Source organism: Carassius gibelio, chromosome A1 (genome assembly GCF_023724105.1).
Source record: "Carassius gibelio isolate Cgi1373 ecotype wild population from Czech Republic chromosome A1, carGib1.2-hapl.c, whole genome shotgun sequence".
NCBI classification, from domain to species: Eukaryota; Metazoa; Chordata; class Actinopteri; order Cypriniformes; family Cyprinidae; genus Carassius; species Carassius gibelio.
Window position 1 is genome coordinate 24,024,496 of NC_068371.1, and position 18,022 is coordinate 24,042,517.

The window sequence follows — 18,022 nt, forward strand, 5'->3', positions numbered from 1 at the left end:
GCTCAATCCTGCCATCGTTTAACACCACAAATATCCCTCCACTCTCTGGTGTGTCAGTGCAGCAATCAGAGAAGATGATGAAGAAGAAAAGCTCAAGACTGTCGCAGCGGAGACGTTTTATTTAAACGGACAGTTTTTGTTTCTTCTGTCATAGGGACTTACCAGACAGTTTGAAAAGCAGCTCAGAGGCCATTTTGACTGAAATGTCCTGCGAGAAGAGGTCATTCTGGGGGCGGGGCAAAGGATCTGGGAGGACCATTGGTTCCTTCTTCTCACATGCCCCTGAAGTGCTGAAGCCCAGTCGATGAGAAGAGGGTGGGGACAATTCTAAGGGCGGGTCCACTTCCATAGGCTCCGCCTTCACTATGACGTTCTGGTGGCAAGCTTCTTTGTTATTCTCTGAAAATGTCAATTAAAGTTAATGTTAATTCATTTGTACTCAACATTTATAACACTGATTCTAACTAGCTGTGCAATCTAAGGATAGAGATTTCAACAAACTTCTAAACATAAGTGTAAAATTTCTGCTTCTGGCAAATATATTTTAATAATGAAAGCTTTTCGCATAAGAGGCCATCGTCATGAGTATATCTGGTAACTGCCCCAATGGTTTGAACATGTCTGAATCAAGACTAGAGTGGTGTCATTTGTGTATGTGATCGTCAGAGGCAGTCCTGAGGCGAAGGTGCTCGGATGCCTCCGGATGATCCTTGAAAAAAGTTACTGTTCTGAATGAAAGTGAGAGAAACTGAGCGGCACAAACCCTATTTACTCTCACTTTTCATCAATTTAGTGCATTGTTACTGAATAAAAGTATTAATTTTTAATAAATAAATTAATAAATAAATATATAAAAAAAAAAAAAAAAAAAAAAGACTGACCCAAAAGTATTGTGAATGGTAGTGTGCATCATATTTGTGCATTTAGTATATCTCTGCCATCATCTAACACTTACTTAAATTTCTTTTTTTTTTTCTTTTTTTTTAATTGTCATATGGCAAATCACTTCTCTTTATTAATCAGTATGTTTTTTTTTTTCTATGTTATGGCCCCATTTTATGTTCTGTGTTCTGGGGGTGGGGCTCTCTCGAATTGGACCTGGTAGTAACCCACATTTTCTTTCTACATTGTGCAAAACCAAGAAGCACGATTTTCTAACCCATAAGCCCCCTGGCCAAAGGAAGCACAGACGTCAACTCACTGTCATGTGCAACATATTTAAATTTGAGCCTGGTTGTCTGTTTTGTGACTCATTTGAGTTTTAAACTTCTACAGAGACAAGGGCATCATTGAGATAAGGCTGTTACCAAAGGCGGTTAAAGTTGAAGCAGATGTCTATAATTTGGCTTAAAAAGGGGTGGGGGGGTTGAAATCTGGTCAAAATGACTCAGAATGTTTTTTTCTTACTCACTGCTCCAAAGGCCAAACTCAAAAAGAAAGAGTACAACAAATACCTCGTCCCAATACAATAAATTCCTAGTCCATCTTAAAAAAAAATAAAATAAAAGTGTACCAGAAGATCCCATTTGTGCCAATCAAACAAAAACCAAACACAGAATAATCCAGTTAGTTGGCGAGAATATTTGCAGTTATACAATGCTGTAGTGTAAAGCAGAACATGAAAGAAAGGGTTGGACCTGACAGTACATTTAAAAACTTCCAAAGGTTTCAAGAACTTTCTATGGTTAGTCTAAAAAAACATGCAAGCGCCACGACAGGACAACAAAGACAGACAGTCAGTAAGCTCATAGGAACGCCAGAGTTCTTTTAATGAAAACCTGCTCTTGTAAACTCACTCTGCCCTTCTGATATAAAAAAGCTCCCTACGTTTAGACTGGAGAAAAAAGGAGGGTAAAAAAACGTTTAGCTTGCTCCTCTTATCAGATCGGACGTCTCACAGTATATACAGATGAGTGGTAGATGGCATATGCTTCTCAAGGGTGACCATGCTCGATCAGACAGCTAGGGAGGGAGGCCGAGGGGGTGTAATCATATGAATTTAGCCTGGCCGGAGACGAGGGAGCAGGAGATTGTGGGTAGGCCGGGTGACCTCCGCCCCTCCCATTAACAGTGAGCGTTATTGGGCAGGGTCTGTTGGAGTGTTGTTGTCTGGGTCTGACCTAGATTATGTGTGAGTACAGTGTATGTTTACAGTGACTGAGTGTGTGTGTGTGCGTGTGTGTGTGTGTGTGTTTGGGGGCTAGGGATGGGGGTCAGCAGTGTGCCCAGGTGTCAGGAGCTGGAGGAGGCAATGGCACATGGGGACACTGACAACCACTAGTCCGTTAATCCCTTTAATAAAGTGCTTGGAGCCAGATTGAGGGCTGGGGTCATTTAGGGGACAAGCAGTCTCATAACACACACACACACAGAGCAATGCACTCTCGCCTTGGGTTCAGTGACGTCAGTAACTGCTTTCAAATGCATTTGTACACATGTACGTAAAAAAGAATGATGTAGAGAGCGGGTCACTATTAGGAGGAGAGTGCAACCCTAATCAGCAGTGTTTTGAAAGCATCTAAAATAGCCAGTGTGTTACATATGCAAATTATCATGAGTACATAAATGAGCAAATACTGAATGGAAAATACAAACAAACACACACACACACTGAAACTGCATGGAGGTTAAACCGAGGCTGACCAGTGGCAACTATCTGTTTAGCCATCTGCTCTATCCAAACCTCGAGTGAGCTCTTATAAACCGGTGCAGAATTATGGAAACAAATAGAAAACAGAGGCAAACCGAAGCTGTGGCTTAGCGTGTGCAACAGATATGACAAGATTTGGTGCTTATGTTGGAAATGCAGGTTCAAATTTGACCTGAATGATGTCCTGATCCAATTTCCCTGTTTCATACTAGTGAGCATGTTTACATGCACACCAATATTCTCATAACCGCCAAAAATCAGCTCATGACATTGGATTACATGCCAGAAAACAGCCGATTTTGAAGAAATGACGTCACAATATGGTCATTGCGAGTGTTCCAAAATATCAGGAAATGTGTTCCGAACTCATATTCTCTGATATTTACAGTTTCTTTGACTGTACCAATTCTTTTTTATGAGATGAGAACTTATCTTTATAATTTTTGGGGTCAATAAAGAGAAGAATATATTTCCTCCTCTACTTCAAAATGCGTACTATGGCTGGATGTGTTTAAATCAAGAGTAAAGGATGCTTTCCTGTAACGTATCACACATGGGTAGGATAAGGTGTTTACATGCCGGGGTTAATGGGTAAAAACATAGCTATGTCGAGCGGTTTATGAAAATAATTATTTGGTTACATGACCACACATGCGAGCGACTTTTTAAGCAAAGTTGGTTTAAGAATGCACATCTAAACAACATTTCCTCTCTTTCAAAATGACAGATGAGACAAGGACAAATGTTTAAAATGTGTCAGAGCACATCAGGGTCCCTGATCCCACCATATATATATATATATATGAAGAGTTCAGATGCAAAAGCCTCTAAGTTCCATCTTAAATTTTCATCTAAAATTAGGATTTTTATCAGGCTCCTATATTTATGTTCAGTTATTTTACTTTAATAGCCTGGAAAAGGACCTGCACATTCCAATTAAAGTAAAATGACTCAACTTAATCATAGGAGCTTGAAAAAAAAATCCAAATTTTAGATGAAAATTGCAGATGGGACTTAGAGATGAACTCTTCATATATGTGCATTACGTAAATATATTTGGGTTATGTAATATATAATCACACATTTACACAGGTTATTAGAAAGAAACATGAATGAAAAAATAAAGCATGGGGTGTGCTTGATGTAAAAAAAGTTATTAAGAGCAATATACTGCCTAATATAGCTAGCAGCAGATATATATCTGCTGTCTGCAAGAGACAGATAAAATCACTCACTGCTCTTGGCTGAATAACTTTTTTAGCTTTAATAAGAATCACTGTAGATAAAATTCATACAATACAGACTATGCTTAATTTATAGATTTGATCATTACAATTCTGTAGTATTTCTAACTATTGTAAGACAGTAATGCTACTGTAAGACCTAGTGTACCTGAAAAACAGAACTGTTTTAAGTATATTTTTTTCCGTTTGTAATTCTCTAGCTTAACAAAGAGATTAACAAATATTATTACATTGTGATTCACATTGTTATCATGAAATACATTTTTTGTAAATAAAATTTGTCATATTACCCACCCCTAAAATCATCAAAATATATTCAATTTTTTTTTTTTATCATCATCTAGATTTTAGAGTAAAAATTCACATTCTTTAACGTTATCCTTTTGCTTTCACCCTTCATTTTAAATAGTTCTCCATTGTGACAGATTAATTTTTAAAAGTATAAATAGTGCATGTAGTTTCTCAATTTATTAGGGCTCAAACAAACTGTATGTATAATAAAAAGTCATCTATAAAATTAGGACAGGGAAAACTAGAAAAATGCTGCTAAAAATAGCTTCAGAAAGCATCAAGCATAAAGCATGTCACCCCACACGACATGCCAGCTTGACAAAAGGATGTCATGTCAACTACCTATAATTATATTATGTGACTGCATTCACCCACCAGTATTTCTACGTCAGACATCTCCGAGGTGCCACATAAGAAGCTGTTGAAGGTTGGTGACAAAGACATGTACTGCAAACTTCACCCTCATTTAGACAATAAAGGCATGAATCAACCCTCGTTCCCACCACATCCGTTTGGCATACTAAACAATCTGACAGCCTCAGAGCATTAGTCATTCAACACATGCAAACCCCACTTGTCACATGCACTTTGATGCGCTGTACAGTAGCCTGAGAATATGAATTTGGAGGTGAGACAGTGAGGGTGAGAAAGACGGAGAAAGGATGCACACTAAAGAGATGCAAATAGGGAAGAGAAGGGGGGAGCAGATTAATGAGGAAGATAAAATAAAGATAGAAAATTGAGATTGGTTAGAAAAGAGAACAGTAAATTACTCAGGGGGACTATTTTATCTATTTTTGTTTCATCTTAGGTTCTTCCATATATATATATATATATATATATATATATATATATATATATATATATATATATATATCGTTATTTATTTTATAATTAAGTATTATTGTTTCATTTTTAATTGCATATATTGTATATTAATAGAAAATATTTAAATGAGACTTTTACTTTAAAAAGACATGCACCAGAGGAGCAGATGCAGTGGAGGAAAAGCTAGATAGAGTTGAAGTTTTAGAGAAACAAAAAAGAGAGTGAGATGGAGGTGGAGCAGAAGGATAGAGAACAAGGTTGTCATAATGCACTACATCTCCTCTGGCCAGACGGAAAGAATGACCCGCTTAGACACGAGGTGAAGAGTTCAGCCGCTTCAAAGAGGTCCAGAGCAACCGCAGCCCGCAAAGAGACAAGGGAGAGCTGATCCCAAACCAGCGGCTGAACAGCCTCTCAATAATTCAGCACATCATGATGCAATGCTCACCTCAGCTGGAGAGAGAAAGCGAGAGAGAATCAGTGCTCCACATGCCCCTGAAGAGGCTACTGGAGGGATGTTGGGTTGTGCGTGATGCAGGAAATGGTCAAATGGCCATGCAGGCTTCACAGTGGTTTAATTTCTTGCGTATCTACACTCTAGATTGGTGAAAAGGCTGTCTTCTTGCAGTTGTAAAATACACATGGGGACAATCTGGGTGAGTATTAGGGCTGTGCAAAAAATTGAATGCGATTGTCATGCACATCTCACTAGTGAAGACGCTTCGGTAATTAGAAGTATATCTCCAGCACGTGCGTTCGGATCAGGGTTGCCAGGTTTTTACAACAAATCCTGCCCAGTTGCTTCTCAAAACTAGTCCAAAACTAGCCCAATCGTGCTTCAAGGTGCCAATAACATGATATTTAGCCCCTAAAATGCAAATTTTACCAAGGCAAACCTTCCCAAAAATTTATATTTTAACTCCGGGAAGCAATTTTTATCGGGGAACCTCCTGGAAACGCGATTGGGCTAGTTTTGGACTAGTTTTGAGAAGCAACTGGGAAGGATTTGTTGTGAAAACCTGGCAACCCTGATCTGAACGCATATGCTTGAGGTATAATTCTAATTACAGGAGCGTCTTTACCGATAAGATGCGCATGAAAATCACATTCGATTTTTTGCACAGCCCTAGTGAGTATGGTCTACCAGTAGCCCAACAACAAAGTAGTCTAAGTGTGTGTGTGTGTGCGTGTGTGTGTGTTGGGTTCTTCCTTTTTTGGTTTATTTTTCAACATGCACAGTTTAAAGCAATGATCTTAGAAATGCAAGCTCTCTGAGAAGGTTAGTATGGCCTTTTTTAAAACATTGCATCAATAACCCCCCCCCCCCCCCCCCTTTATTTTTAACAGCCACAAAGCCCAACTTTTGTAATGAATCCACAATCAACAATCCAACTTCTTTCATCTATAGATTTCAACATAGTTGCTGTTGATCTGGCAATGCTTCTATTACCATCCATAGTCCGTGGGTTTGTTTCTTTAGAGCACTATTATGGGTTAAATTGAGCCCATTTGTAAAAAGGTTGAATCAAGTCTAGAGGTTCTGTTCCAAGTATCACCATTCAGGAGATCATCATCAGTGATCACTCTATCAAAAGATTTCAACATTGGTCAATTAGAAATCTTCTTAAGTTTAAGCTTAAGGACTGTGAGCAACATACTTATAATGCCACATTCTGATTGATATCAATGTTTCTGACAAATAATGCTGCTGCAAGAGTCTTAACCCTTGATTGGCCCTTTGCCGTACAAGAGCCCTTAAAAAAAGTGTTCATTCATAGGTTTTGCACTCCAATTTTAAAATACTAATACCATATATATATAAAAAAAAAAAAAAAAAAAAAAAAAATATATATATATATATATATATATATATATATATATATATATATATATATATATATATATATTAGATAGATATATATATTTATTAATTTAAAGCAATGCAATCTTAAAACTTCTCCCGTCTGTTCAGAAGAACTTCTGTCTGGTTTCATTATTGATACCATGGTCAAAAGAGTGCTGCATCCAGAGTTTATCAGTGAGTCGAAAACAGACCGTTCACAGCTAACAGACTTTTGTGGGCAAACTCTCCTTTTGTAGACTGCCTCGGTTTTGGCTGTTTCTTAATATTGCACAGGAATAAAATAGACATATCAGTGCGGTCAGACCATCACATAATGGAAAGATGATGTACTGCTGATGTAAAAACCTAGGCTATGCCTGAGTTTAACAGATGCACAAATGTAAAATATACATTTTAAATGTAAAAAATAAAAATCATACATGGTAATAAAATACAGAAAAATACATTTTATGTTGTGTACCATCTAAAGCAATTCCACCATCGGAGGAACACTGGACTAGTCAATAAGAAGTTTTTCATATTCCTTTTCTCTATAGACATTTCCAACACTGAAAACAAAAATGGACACTGCTCTTCTATTGAAGGCCATCCACTGTCAAAATAAATTACTTGAGAAATCAGTTCTAAATATCAAACAAATTCCAGCTCATTGGAGTATGATTCTGAGAGGGGACTTTTGAGGTCATGGCCACCCAGCAGCCTACCGCAGCATCTCTGGCTGGCATGGCTCATGTTGTCTTAAGGCCCCGATATACTTCAAACCAAATTGAAGAACCAACTCTTATGACGTCATTTTGAACAAAATCAAGTTTGAAACAGCTGACCAAAGTAAACTCTCTGGGGGAGTTTGTTTTGGCTCCTAAACACCTTTGAGCTTCCATTGGTCCGCATCGGTTATGCATGGGTGTGTAATGAAACTCCACTTTCTTTGACATGCAGTGTTTTTTCTTCCCGGTTTCTTTCTCATTCCACGGAGGTCAGACAGAAGAAGAACATCTCCTAGTCACTAGTAAGCAACATGAACACACTGGAGTGTCGAAAAGCTGAGCTGGCACAAATATATCTGCACATTCACACTTCACATAAAGGACTGATTATGGAAATCGAATGGTTCTTTATATTGCAAACATGATACTTGGCTCTGAACTGCTGTTAATCATTATTCTTTTGTCTATAATATTCTGAGCATTGAGGCCTGCTCACACCTAAGCCCGTTTCACACTGCATGTCGGACCCGCAATATTTCCGGAACATTGCCGGGTCGCCTTCTGTGTGAAAGCAACCACGTCCCGGGATCGATTACCGAATTGAACCCGGGTCGGGGACCTAGTAACATTGCGGGGTTCGACCCGGGACGAGCGCTGTGTGAACAAAAGCCAGATCTAATTCCGTATCGATGTGATGACGCGTCGGCTGTTTTGAAGGAAGATCAACGTTCGCGACGAAAACACATGTGCAAACTGTAATGAAGCAGAGATCAGTTAGTTCCTCACTTTCCGTGCTGACGCCGAGATCGTTTGCTTGCTTCAGTGAAAGTATAACATGCCTAGCGTTGTCGACTCGTACATTACACGTCACACGCTGATGTCACGTGTCGTTACGGGATCTTCAAGGGTTGTGTGTGAAAGCACACACATATCCCGGGTCATCACTGGCAGTGTGAAAGTGCAAAATCTAGCGACCAGGGAACAATTGCAGGAACACTTTACCCCTGTATTTGCCAGAATGGCAGTGTGAAAGGGGCTCTAGATTGCCTACACTTCTTAATTTCATCGCTGTGTTTAGGGGATACATGCGCGCATCACAACACATGTATGTTTACATTAATCAACACCCTGCCTCCAGCAGTGCGGGGGTGTTGGAAATTTCGGAAACAGTATACCATCGCTCAGCCTTTTTGAACTTCTTTTTGCATACAACCGAAGAATGAAATTAACTTTGTTTGAAGTATATCGGGGCCTTGACTGCTGAGCTCTGTGATGATGCCTCTAATTGGCTTTGGGTATAATAGAAAAAACCAAGAACCTGGCAGAGAAGAGAAAGAGATGACCAGGTCAAGAAACAATCCCCCTTTGAAAATTCCGCAACTGGATGTATCTATGTCTGTAGGGACAAATACAGGTTGCGCTTTGGAGGATGAGAGAATGGCAGTCCTCTCTTAGGTCCTGTGTGCCCCCCAGGTGCAGCAGGGTCCATCTGTTGAAACCCAGGACCTGCACTGAGGGACTAACACAGCAGTGGTAATTAGCCCCAGGATGCAAACAGCTACCATCAAACAGATGTGGGGGAAGTCGACACATTGTTAACTGGTTTGATGGGTGGTGGGGGGTGGAGGTGACCTACTTTAAATCATGTGATGCAACACCTCATAATAGGATGGCTGCTATCCACACCATGAAATGAACTAACAAAAATTGCTTACTGATGCCTTGTCAGGGCCAAATCACTACAAGCCAACTAGGGCCAGTGGTCAGGTTCATCATTTTTCGGTAACTTTCACACAATGGGACCATGAATTTGGACCACTAATCTCCCGGACAATCCCTCAGGAGCCACCTGGAGATAAGTGTTATGAGCAGATGCAATTGTACTTCTGTGGCAGAGAAGAACTACTGTGCCGTGAACAATCTGATCCGCCTGTTGAGTTCAGTATACATAGAACACCAATGGGTAGTGATTTTTAAAAGGTTTATCAAGCATAAAAAATATAATAAGCATAAACACGTATAGCTAAGCATTAATGTAAGGTAAGATAGCAGGCTAATCCTTTGGTGGTATGCTAAGCTAGTATGTATGGAAGCGATATAAAGGGATTGTATCTTTTAACAAGACTTGAATTAAACTACATGATTCAGATGGATTTGTTTTACAGTGCCTTCTTTTTATGTTTTACAGATTTCTTTTACGGCGCCTAAATCTTAGATTTCAACAAAAATATCTTAATTTGTGTTTTGAAGATGAATGAAAGTCTTATTGGTTTGGAATGACACAAGGGTAAGTAAACAATGTAAATGTTTATTTTGGGTTAAAAATCAATAAATCAATGGCACGAGGGAATGTCTGAATACAACGTGGCCAAGATTTAACGAAAACATAGTAATAATAGTTATATAGTTATAACTCACAATTGATGAGGATTGTATAATTTTTTTAATAATATCGGTCTTTAAATGCAAGATATTTAAAGTGTACCTAAAGTATATTTGCAATAATTCCACTTTAGTGCTATCAGATATACTTAAGTATATCTTTAATTGTGCCGAAGTAATGCTGAAGTCCAACTAAAGTGCATTAAGTGTGAATTTAGTTGTTCCAATTTAGCAGACTTTACATAAACCAGTTTAGTATAGTATATTTCAGTTGATATTCTGCACTTGAAAACAACGCAATGGTGATCATGTCCAGTATAAACACTTAGTGAGCGCCATGAGTTTGCATTCACAGTCTGCGGAGGTTCACATGACAGTGCCAAACGACCCTATAAACAGCCACTACAGTAACACAACCCACATTGCATGTCATGTAAAGCCATGTTAGATAGCCTTAAGAAGAACGAGGGGGTTGTCAAGACATCCTCGCTCAGCAGGGCAGTGTGCTTATGAACATATGAACCAGACGGAGTTGACCTTCCCCCAAATGACCTCTCAAGACTGCATCACACACACAAGACCACAGACTATGTCATTGTTTCCATGGCACTGATCCCCAGCCTGTAGCTAGCAGAACACGGCTCTTTAGATCCTCTTGGTTGCATGTCTGCATGCCGCGGTGGCCGCACTGAGACGGATCTGCGAGGCCATGTCGTGTAAAACTGCTTCAGCTTGACAACAAACAGGCTAATTGGTCCCTGTTCCTGGTCTCTTGAGACTGAGAGAGAGAGGCTGAGGAAACACATCCTGGAGGTGGGGTGAGCTGGAAAAAGGCTCTCGCTTATAGTAGCACATGGAGAGTTTTGATGTGGGAAGTCACGGAGACCTCTCATTGAGCTTTCAGAACACATATAACACACAAAAACAATGTGAGTGAAGCATACTAGTCCTTTTCTCATGTCTTACTACTTTCCATACTCATATACGCAAAGATTGGTTCTCTAGTTCATGCGCACACTTTCACTCACTCTCTGGGGAAACGTGACCTGGGGCTGTGCAGTCAGGAAGCACACGTGTTAAAACCAGCTCTCTCTTGGCTCGGCTGAGTCACGCTGAAGTGTAAGGAATCATGGGGAGGGAGCAGCAGCAGCTGGTGTGTGGTGCCCGTCAAATGCGCTGCTTTAGAGTGAATCACTCCCTATCATCCTCTGTAATGGACTCTAGATCTTGCTGTCTCTCCCTTTGACAAGTGCTTTTCTCACTCATTTTCTGTTCGTCTGTCTCTTTCTCCAGCTCTTTTATTACCTTGCAAACACGTCTAAAATCCCACCTCTTTGATCTCACAATTATTTTCTCAAGACCTGATGCATTAAAAACTGTAGCGTTCTACAAAAAAAGAAAGATGTGGTTATTTTATTTCACTTCCTTTAGAATGGATTATTATTATTTATTTTTTTATTGAATATTGAGGTTTTTTTATAAAGGTTTTAGGGCTGGGAAATAAAGCTTTTAAGTTCCACAATGTTATGCACACTGTCCACGTGAAGTAATTTTAGTTATCAGTACGGTCCACTGATATTCAAGCTCACTCTTTGCGTGCTGCCTAATTTTTGTGCATACAACTGCACATGCACAAGGAGAATGTTGTTGAGACTTGTTGAGAGTCCACTAGGTGTCAAAGTTGTCCATTCGTGCTCGTCCGTGGTTGAATACACGGTGTGGCACAGCTGTGCACAAGATGGAGCAGAATTTGGAAAATGAATTTCACTTTTATGTTGGCTTTAAAGGGTTAGTTCTCCCAAATATTAAATTGATGTCATTAATGACTCACCCTCATGTCGTTCCAAAACAGAAATAACAGAAACTACGACTTTATTCAGCATTATCTTTTCTTCTGGGTCTGATATGAGCACGTTCACAGCACTGCAGTTTAGTGATATCCGGTTCATGAACTAATCATATGATTTAACCGGTTCTTCTTGAACCAGTTCATCAAATCAAACTGTATCGTTTGTAACGGTTCGTGTCTTCAATAAGCATTAATCCACAATGACTTAAGCTGTTAACTTTTTTAATGTGGCTGACACTCCCTCTGAGTTCAAACAAACCAATATCCCGGAGTAATTAATTTACTCAAACAGTACACTGACTGAACGGCTGTGAAGAGAGAACTGAAGATTAACACCGAGCCGAGCCAGATAGTGAACAAAAGATTGACTCGTTCTCGAGTCAAGAACCATTTCTGTCGGACACGTCCGATTTGAGAACCGTCATTTCGTTGAGCGCAAAAGAACCGGTGAACCGTTTTCTTCAACCGGTTTATTGAATCTAACTGTCCGAAAGAACCGGTTCACGGAGAAGAACCGAACTTCGCATCACTACTGGTGATTCGAAAACTGATGCAACCAGTTCTTGACTCGAGAACGATCCGGTTACATCGAATGATTTGTTCGCAAACCGGATATGACCAAACTGCAGTTACAGCTGTTTTGAAATCTCACAACAGACCCGTAAGAGAAGACAATGCTGAAGAAAGTCGTAGTTTTTGCTATTTTTGGACCAAAATGTATTTTTGATGCTTCAAAAAATTGAACTGAACTGACCCTATGATGTCACATGGACAACTTTGATGATGTTTTTATTACCTTTCCGGACATGGACAATATACCCGTACACACAGCTTCAATGGAGGGACTGAGAGCTCTCGGACTAAATCTAAAATATCTTAAACTGTGTTCCGAAGATGAACGGAGGTCTCACGGGTTTGGAACGACAGTTATTAATGACATAATTTTAATATTTGGGTGGACTAACCCTTTAAGGTTTTTAATAGTACTGGGAATCAATTTTGATTATTCAGTCTGATTTATGGAGACACCTAAATGATTCATGATACATATACCATTTTTTGCAGTACAATGGCAAAATAGCCAATTCAATGCGTTTGTCGGATTTGTTTTTTGTTTACTTCAAAATCATTAAAGAATAAATTTTTTTAAGCCCATTTCTGACTAGTATGAAAAAATCAAAAAGCATTTTTTTTTTTTTTTGGTGCTGTGGTTTTGTGTCTGACATTCGAGTTACGCAAGATCACACCTGGCTAGCAACACTACCATGTTCAGCCACCTTCTCCCCATATTTTTCCTACCCTATCTCCACATTCTTATCAATAAAGCATTTTTTCCACAAATAAATTTCCATCTTTTTGGTGGTGAGTCCATTTCAACTGCTTTTAAACACAAAAGTGTACATGAAGTGGAAGTGACAGAATACTTTTCAGACCTGAACTTTTTCAATCCCCTTGTATTGTAGAGTTCAAATAAAGATTGGACCAGGGCCCCAAAACAGCAATCAATGGGTTTATTTTGGCAGAGGACTGCTCAGGATAAAAAGCACATTGACTGAGCAACATGAAAACGAATTGACCCTTTTCCTTCTGCCCAGAACACACGAGTGAGTGGAATGGACAGTAGCAGGTCAGAGAGAGAGAGAGAGAGAGAGAGAGTGCAAAACAAAGAGGGAGTGAAATTTTTAAAAGAAAGAAAGAAAGAAAGAAAGAAAGAACAAACACAAGCAAATATAAACAGCCGCTGGATATTATGATGACCTCACAGCATTTTACATAATTTGATATAATGTATAGACATATTTCTGATGTAAATATACAAACTTTAGCTTATTCTATAACCTTAGTAGGACTGTTGCATTAAGGGTCTTCTACATATGACCTTAGCAATGTGTCGAGAAAAAAAGAAACAGAACGCAAAGCACACACATCTCTTTCACACACACCTACCCACTCAATCCTCTGGAATCCTGTGAATTCAAGCCTGAAAATACACACACACATCTGAGTGCATGCACTAAAATACATCTGCTGACCTGAGAGCTTCATAAGCAGTTCAGAGGCCACTTTGACGTTGATGTCCTGGCTAAGTAGGCTGCTCTTGCCCATCATCGGGCTCCCCTCCTCTCGTGGCTTGGTGGACCCTGGAGGTCCTTCTTGGCAGAAGCTATAGCTTGGTCCCCTCTGAGAGCTGAGGGGCTCTTCCGCCTGGGGCTCCTCTTTGACACAGAAGGGACCCTTTAGGGCCTCCTTCTGGTTCGCTGCTGTAGGGAAAGAAAAAGACAAGCAAGAGTTTTGAGAACTATGTCCTGAAGCCCAAATTTTTGTTGATAGCAACACGGAATGTGAAGATGTGACTATACTCCATGTCTTCTTAAGCAATATGATGGCTTCGTTTGAGGAACAGACCAAAAATGTGTGTTCTGCAGAAGAAATAAAACCATAGGGTTTGGATTGACTTAACTGCAAGTAGAATGTGACAGAAATGTCCTTTTTAGGTGAACTAACTCTTTAAAATAAGATATTTAAATATTATGGGTAGTTAGTTAGTTTAGTTAAGTCTGCATCAATGCAGAAGATAATTTGTTTTTGTTTTTTATGTGCTTTTATTAATAACTTTGTTAGCAGTCTAGCTTTGGTTCCATATTAAAAGAAGGGAAACCTTTTGAGAAGACAAGATAAATAGATTAGGAATCAATAGGCTAAATGATGAGCCTTCTGTGCTGGACCCGAAGCCCAGCGGAAACAATTTCACAAGCAGTTTTATGCAAAATATGAACTGTGTTGTTTCTGAATCATCAAACAGTGTGAACATCTAAAAGTGTGTTGACTGTCTGTAATTGCACGTAAAATGATTGGTGATGATATATTTCTGCTGAATTCAGAGGAGAGTAAGACACATTTCTTTTCTCACTCAATATGCTGTAAAAGTGGGCCATTTCTAATCAGGCGCCAATGAATAATTAATATTCTTATCCATGCCAGGAAACTAGATCTTTTTGACAAACACGTTTGTTTTATGTGATGGTTATGACTTTGTTTTTATACTTACCTAATGAGATTTTATTCACCCTAATATTATTGCTAAACCTTTTGCATTTTTAGATAATAAAAAAAAAAAAAGTATGTAAAAAATAATTGTGGTCAGTAAGATTGTTAAATGTTATTGAAGCAGTCTCTTATGCTCACTAATGTCAGATTTATTTAATCAAAAGTACAGTAAAGGCAGCAATATAGTGAATTTAATTATCAAATAAATGCTGATGTAAGTATTAATTTCTTTCAAGTGTTTGAGCGGTAGAGTACATAAGGTTGGGTTTGGGGAAAAAAAAACAATTAAGTAACCATATCATGCAAAATAAAGGTACAATCAAACTGTCAAAGATCCAGATCAAATGAGTTTAAGTGAAGGGTTAGAGTACAAAATGTACATATTGATAATCCAGAAAGTGTTAATGGTGCATTGAAAAAGGTGAAAGTGCACAAGGGATCAGACGGGAAGTTTTGAATTTGCTCTCTGACTAGGTGTGCAGATTCCTTTTGCTTCTGTTTTAGATTTTAATTAAAACATGATGTATTAAGTTCATTAAACCTTTCTCCTTGTGGATATTGTTGGCTGGTACCCTCAATGCTGGTGATTTCAGGTTTTAATAACCTTTTGGAAACATTTGTTCCCTACAATGTAGGTAAAACCTATGACTATAAACTAAAAAACACACCTCGCACCATACGTGCACTATAAAAGCTGGACCTTCTTCTCTTTATTTACCAGCATACCACACAATAACATGAAAAAAAAAAAAAAAACGTTGCTCAATAACTGATATCTGATCATTTACAAGTGGAAAGCTTTTTAATCAAAATGTCTTAACTCAATCTTCCGATGGAACAACTGCGGTCAGTTTTCACCAATTAATAACAACTTTCTTACAATTGACCTCAAAATCGCATTCAGATCTGCCTCCATCCAACCCACCAACCAATCCTTTTTTTATCCTTTCGATATTACATTTCACTCGAATATACATCACAATATGGAAGAAAAATCTCTTGGTGCTTCCGTTTCATTGCGACTTTAAGTAACAGAGCCTTTGCACAAAACATGATGCATTTCATTCAGTTATTAACATTGTAAATCTAACAAGTTTGTTTGTTGTTGTCACTTTTAAACATTTAATGTACATTTTTTTAAATGTACTTTATGTTTCATTACCTATTATTACCCATTCTTTTAAAGTAATAGAAAGGCTGTCTGTTTTTACTTTTGCTCCTGGAAAAAATGGGAAATGTAAAATAATAAAAATATGACCACTATATAGAATTTTACTTATGTTCTGCCTTTGAAAACCGCCAGAAATGTGAAAAGGGTCCATTTTTAAATCTAGATGATTTCAGGTTTTAGTATCATTGTCGGGACATTCACTCCAAACACCTTTTCCGTGTTTTAAAACCTTTCATTAACACACACTCTCTCTCCATATCACCCTTCCCCTCCTGTTCAGTCAGTCTTTTCTATGCAAATGCTTGCCCATCCGCATCCCTCCCTCCCTCTCTCACTGTTCCTCCTTTCATCTCTCTTACAGATCATCAGTGATCACTCAGCCCTCCTGTCTCTACCACACTTCCCTCAGCACTCATCCGATCTCCTCGCAGCCCCAAATCCGAGTACATGCACCACCCACAATGGCGCTGACTCTTCTCATCAATCTCCTCGAGCTGACCACCGCCTCACTTTGATGACTCTGATTAATGGTGCATCCGTGATAGCACTGAAGGTACAGTCAGGTTAGGGGACAGGACACGACTACGAGCTAAAGATCGTAGAGAGCCATTGGGAGAGTTTATGACCCTCGCGTGAAGAGCGCAGGAGGTGGTGTAATGTGGTGGCACTGGCTGGAAATATCAGCAGTCAGATGTCAGCGGACGGACTTAGCGTGGTCCGGTCAGCACCTGGAAGGGCATCCTCTAATTAAGAGTGTGTCGGGTCGCGTGTCCTATCAGAGGGCGTACAGCATGCGCATAAGTGACCTCTCTTTCGCAGACATGTAGAAAAGTACAAGCTGGAGACGTGAACATGGAGAAACAAAGTCACACCACTCTGGTGACCTTTCGGTTTGCAGCTAAAAATAGAGCAACATTTCCATTCGAATTCTTGTTACAGAGAGCACTGAATAATTTATCAGATTAATCTGCCAGCTAAATTTTTTATTTTTTTTTCATAAGGCATGAATGTCTCCGAAATACCAAAATTAAGCTCAATGAAAATAAGCGCTTTCTGTTTACCGACTCTTTTATTAGACTTTCATAGAAGAGTAATCCCCAAGTGCCTATCTTGATCTTTCAAATTGCGTCCTGCCATCGAAATCATCTTTGGCATAATTTATTTTCTACCGTGGAGGTCTTATGTGAAAGCCGCCATCTTTCTAGCTCCATTCACACAGTCAGTGTTCAGGATTGTGCAAAGGCATTTCCAAACAAACAGGTGTGACACTTAAACTGTTCTGGCCATATAGCAGCACACAGAAGCGGCTCAAATACTGCATGTATGGGCAAATAACTGCAGTCATGCCCCTGTGAATATGCATGTAACCATAGCAACAGTGACTGAATGATGTATCTAAGATAACAACTTCCATAAACCAGAAAGCCTTACAACTGGATCCAATCAAGGAGTAAGTTCATCAGACATGTTGTTCCAAATATGTATGACTTCATTTCTTCCACGGAACGAAAAACGAGAATGTCAGTAATGGAAAAGTTTTGGTTACATAAAAAAAAAGAAGCAAAAAAGAAACACTGAGACATTTCTCATAATATATTATTTTATGTTCCGGAGAAGAAAGTAAGACATAGAGGTTTAGAACGACACGAGGGTGAGTAAACAATACACACATTCATTTATGTCAAAATTGTCTGATCTCCATATCACACTTTCTCTACTGTTCTGTGGAGCTCTCTTAGGCCTGGGGGAAAAAATCATGGCATTTTTAGTCTTTAGATGCTCTGAAATGGTATAATATATATATATATATATATATATATATATATATATATTTTTTTTTTTTTTTTTTCACAGCCATAATTTAGACCAATTCAAGATTACATAAAAAAAACTAGCTAAATTAATAAAGGCATGTTTTCCACATTTTTCACTAAAATAGCTAATGTAAGAATATTTAAACATATTTATAGCTACTACCAATATATCAA

The 18,022-nt window shown here is 38.8% G+C and overlaps 1 protein-coding gene across 6 annotated transcripts in view; it reads right to left on the reverse strand.

Moving 5' to 3' along the window:
* The window catches only part of LOC128016286 (zinc finger protein 827), a 69,906-nt gene that overhangs the window by 19,409 nt on the left and 32,475 nt on the right, over positions 1–18,022 (reverse strand). For all 6 annotated transcript variants that reach the window (XM_052600793.1, XM_052600788.1, XM_052600782.1 and 3 more), the window contains exons 5-6: positions 13,849–14,076; positions 163–399 (exon numbers count right to left, since the gene is read on the reverse strand). In XM_052600793.1, coding sequence (XP_052456753.1) covers positions 163–399; positions 13,849–14,076 — 465 coding nt within the window. The remainder of the gene's footprint in view (positions 1–162; positions 400–13,848; positions 14,077–18,022) is intronic.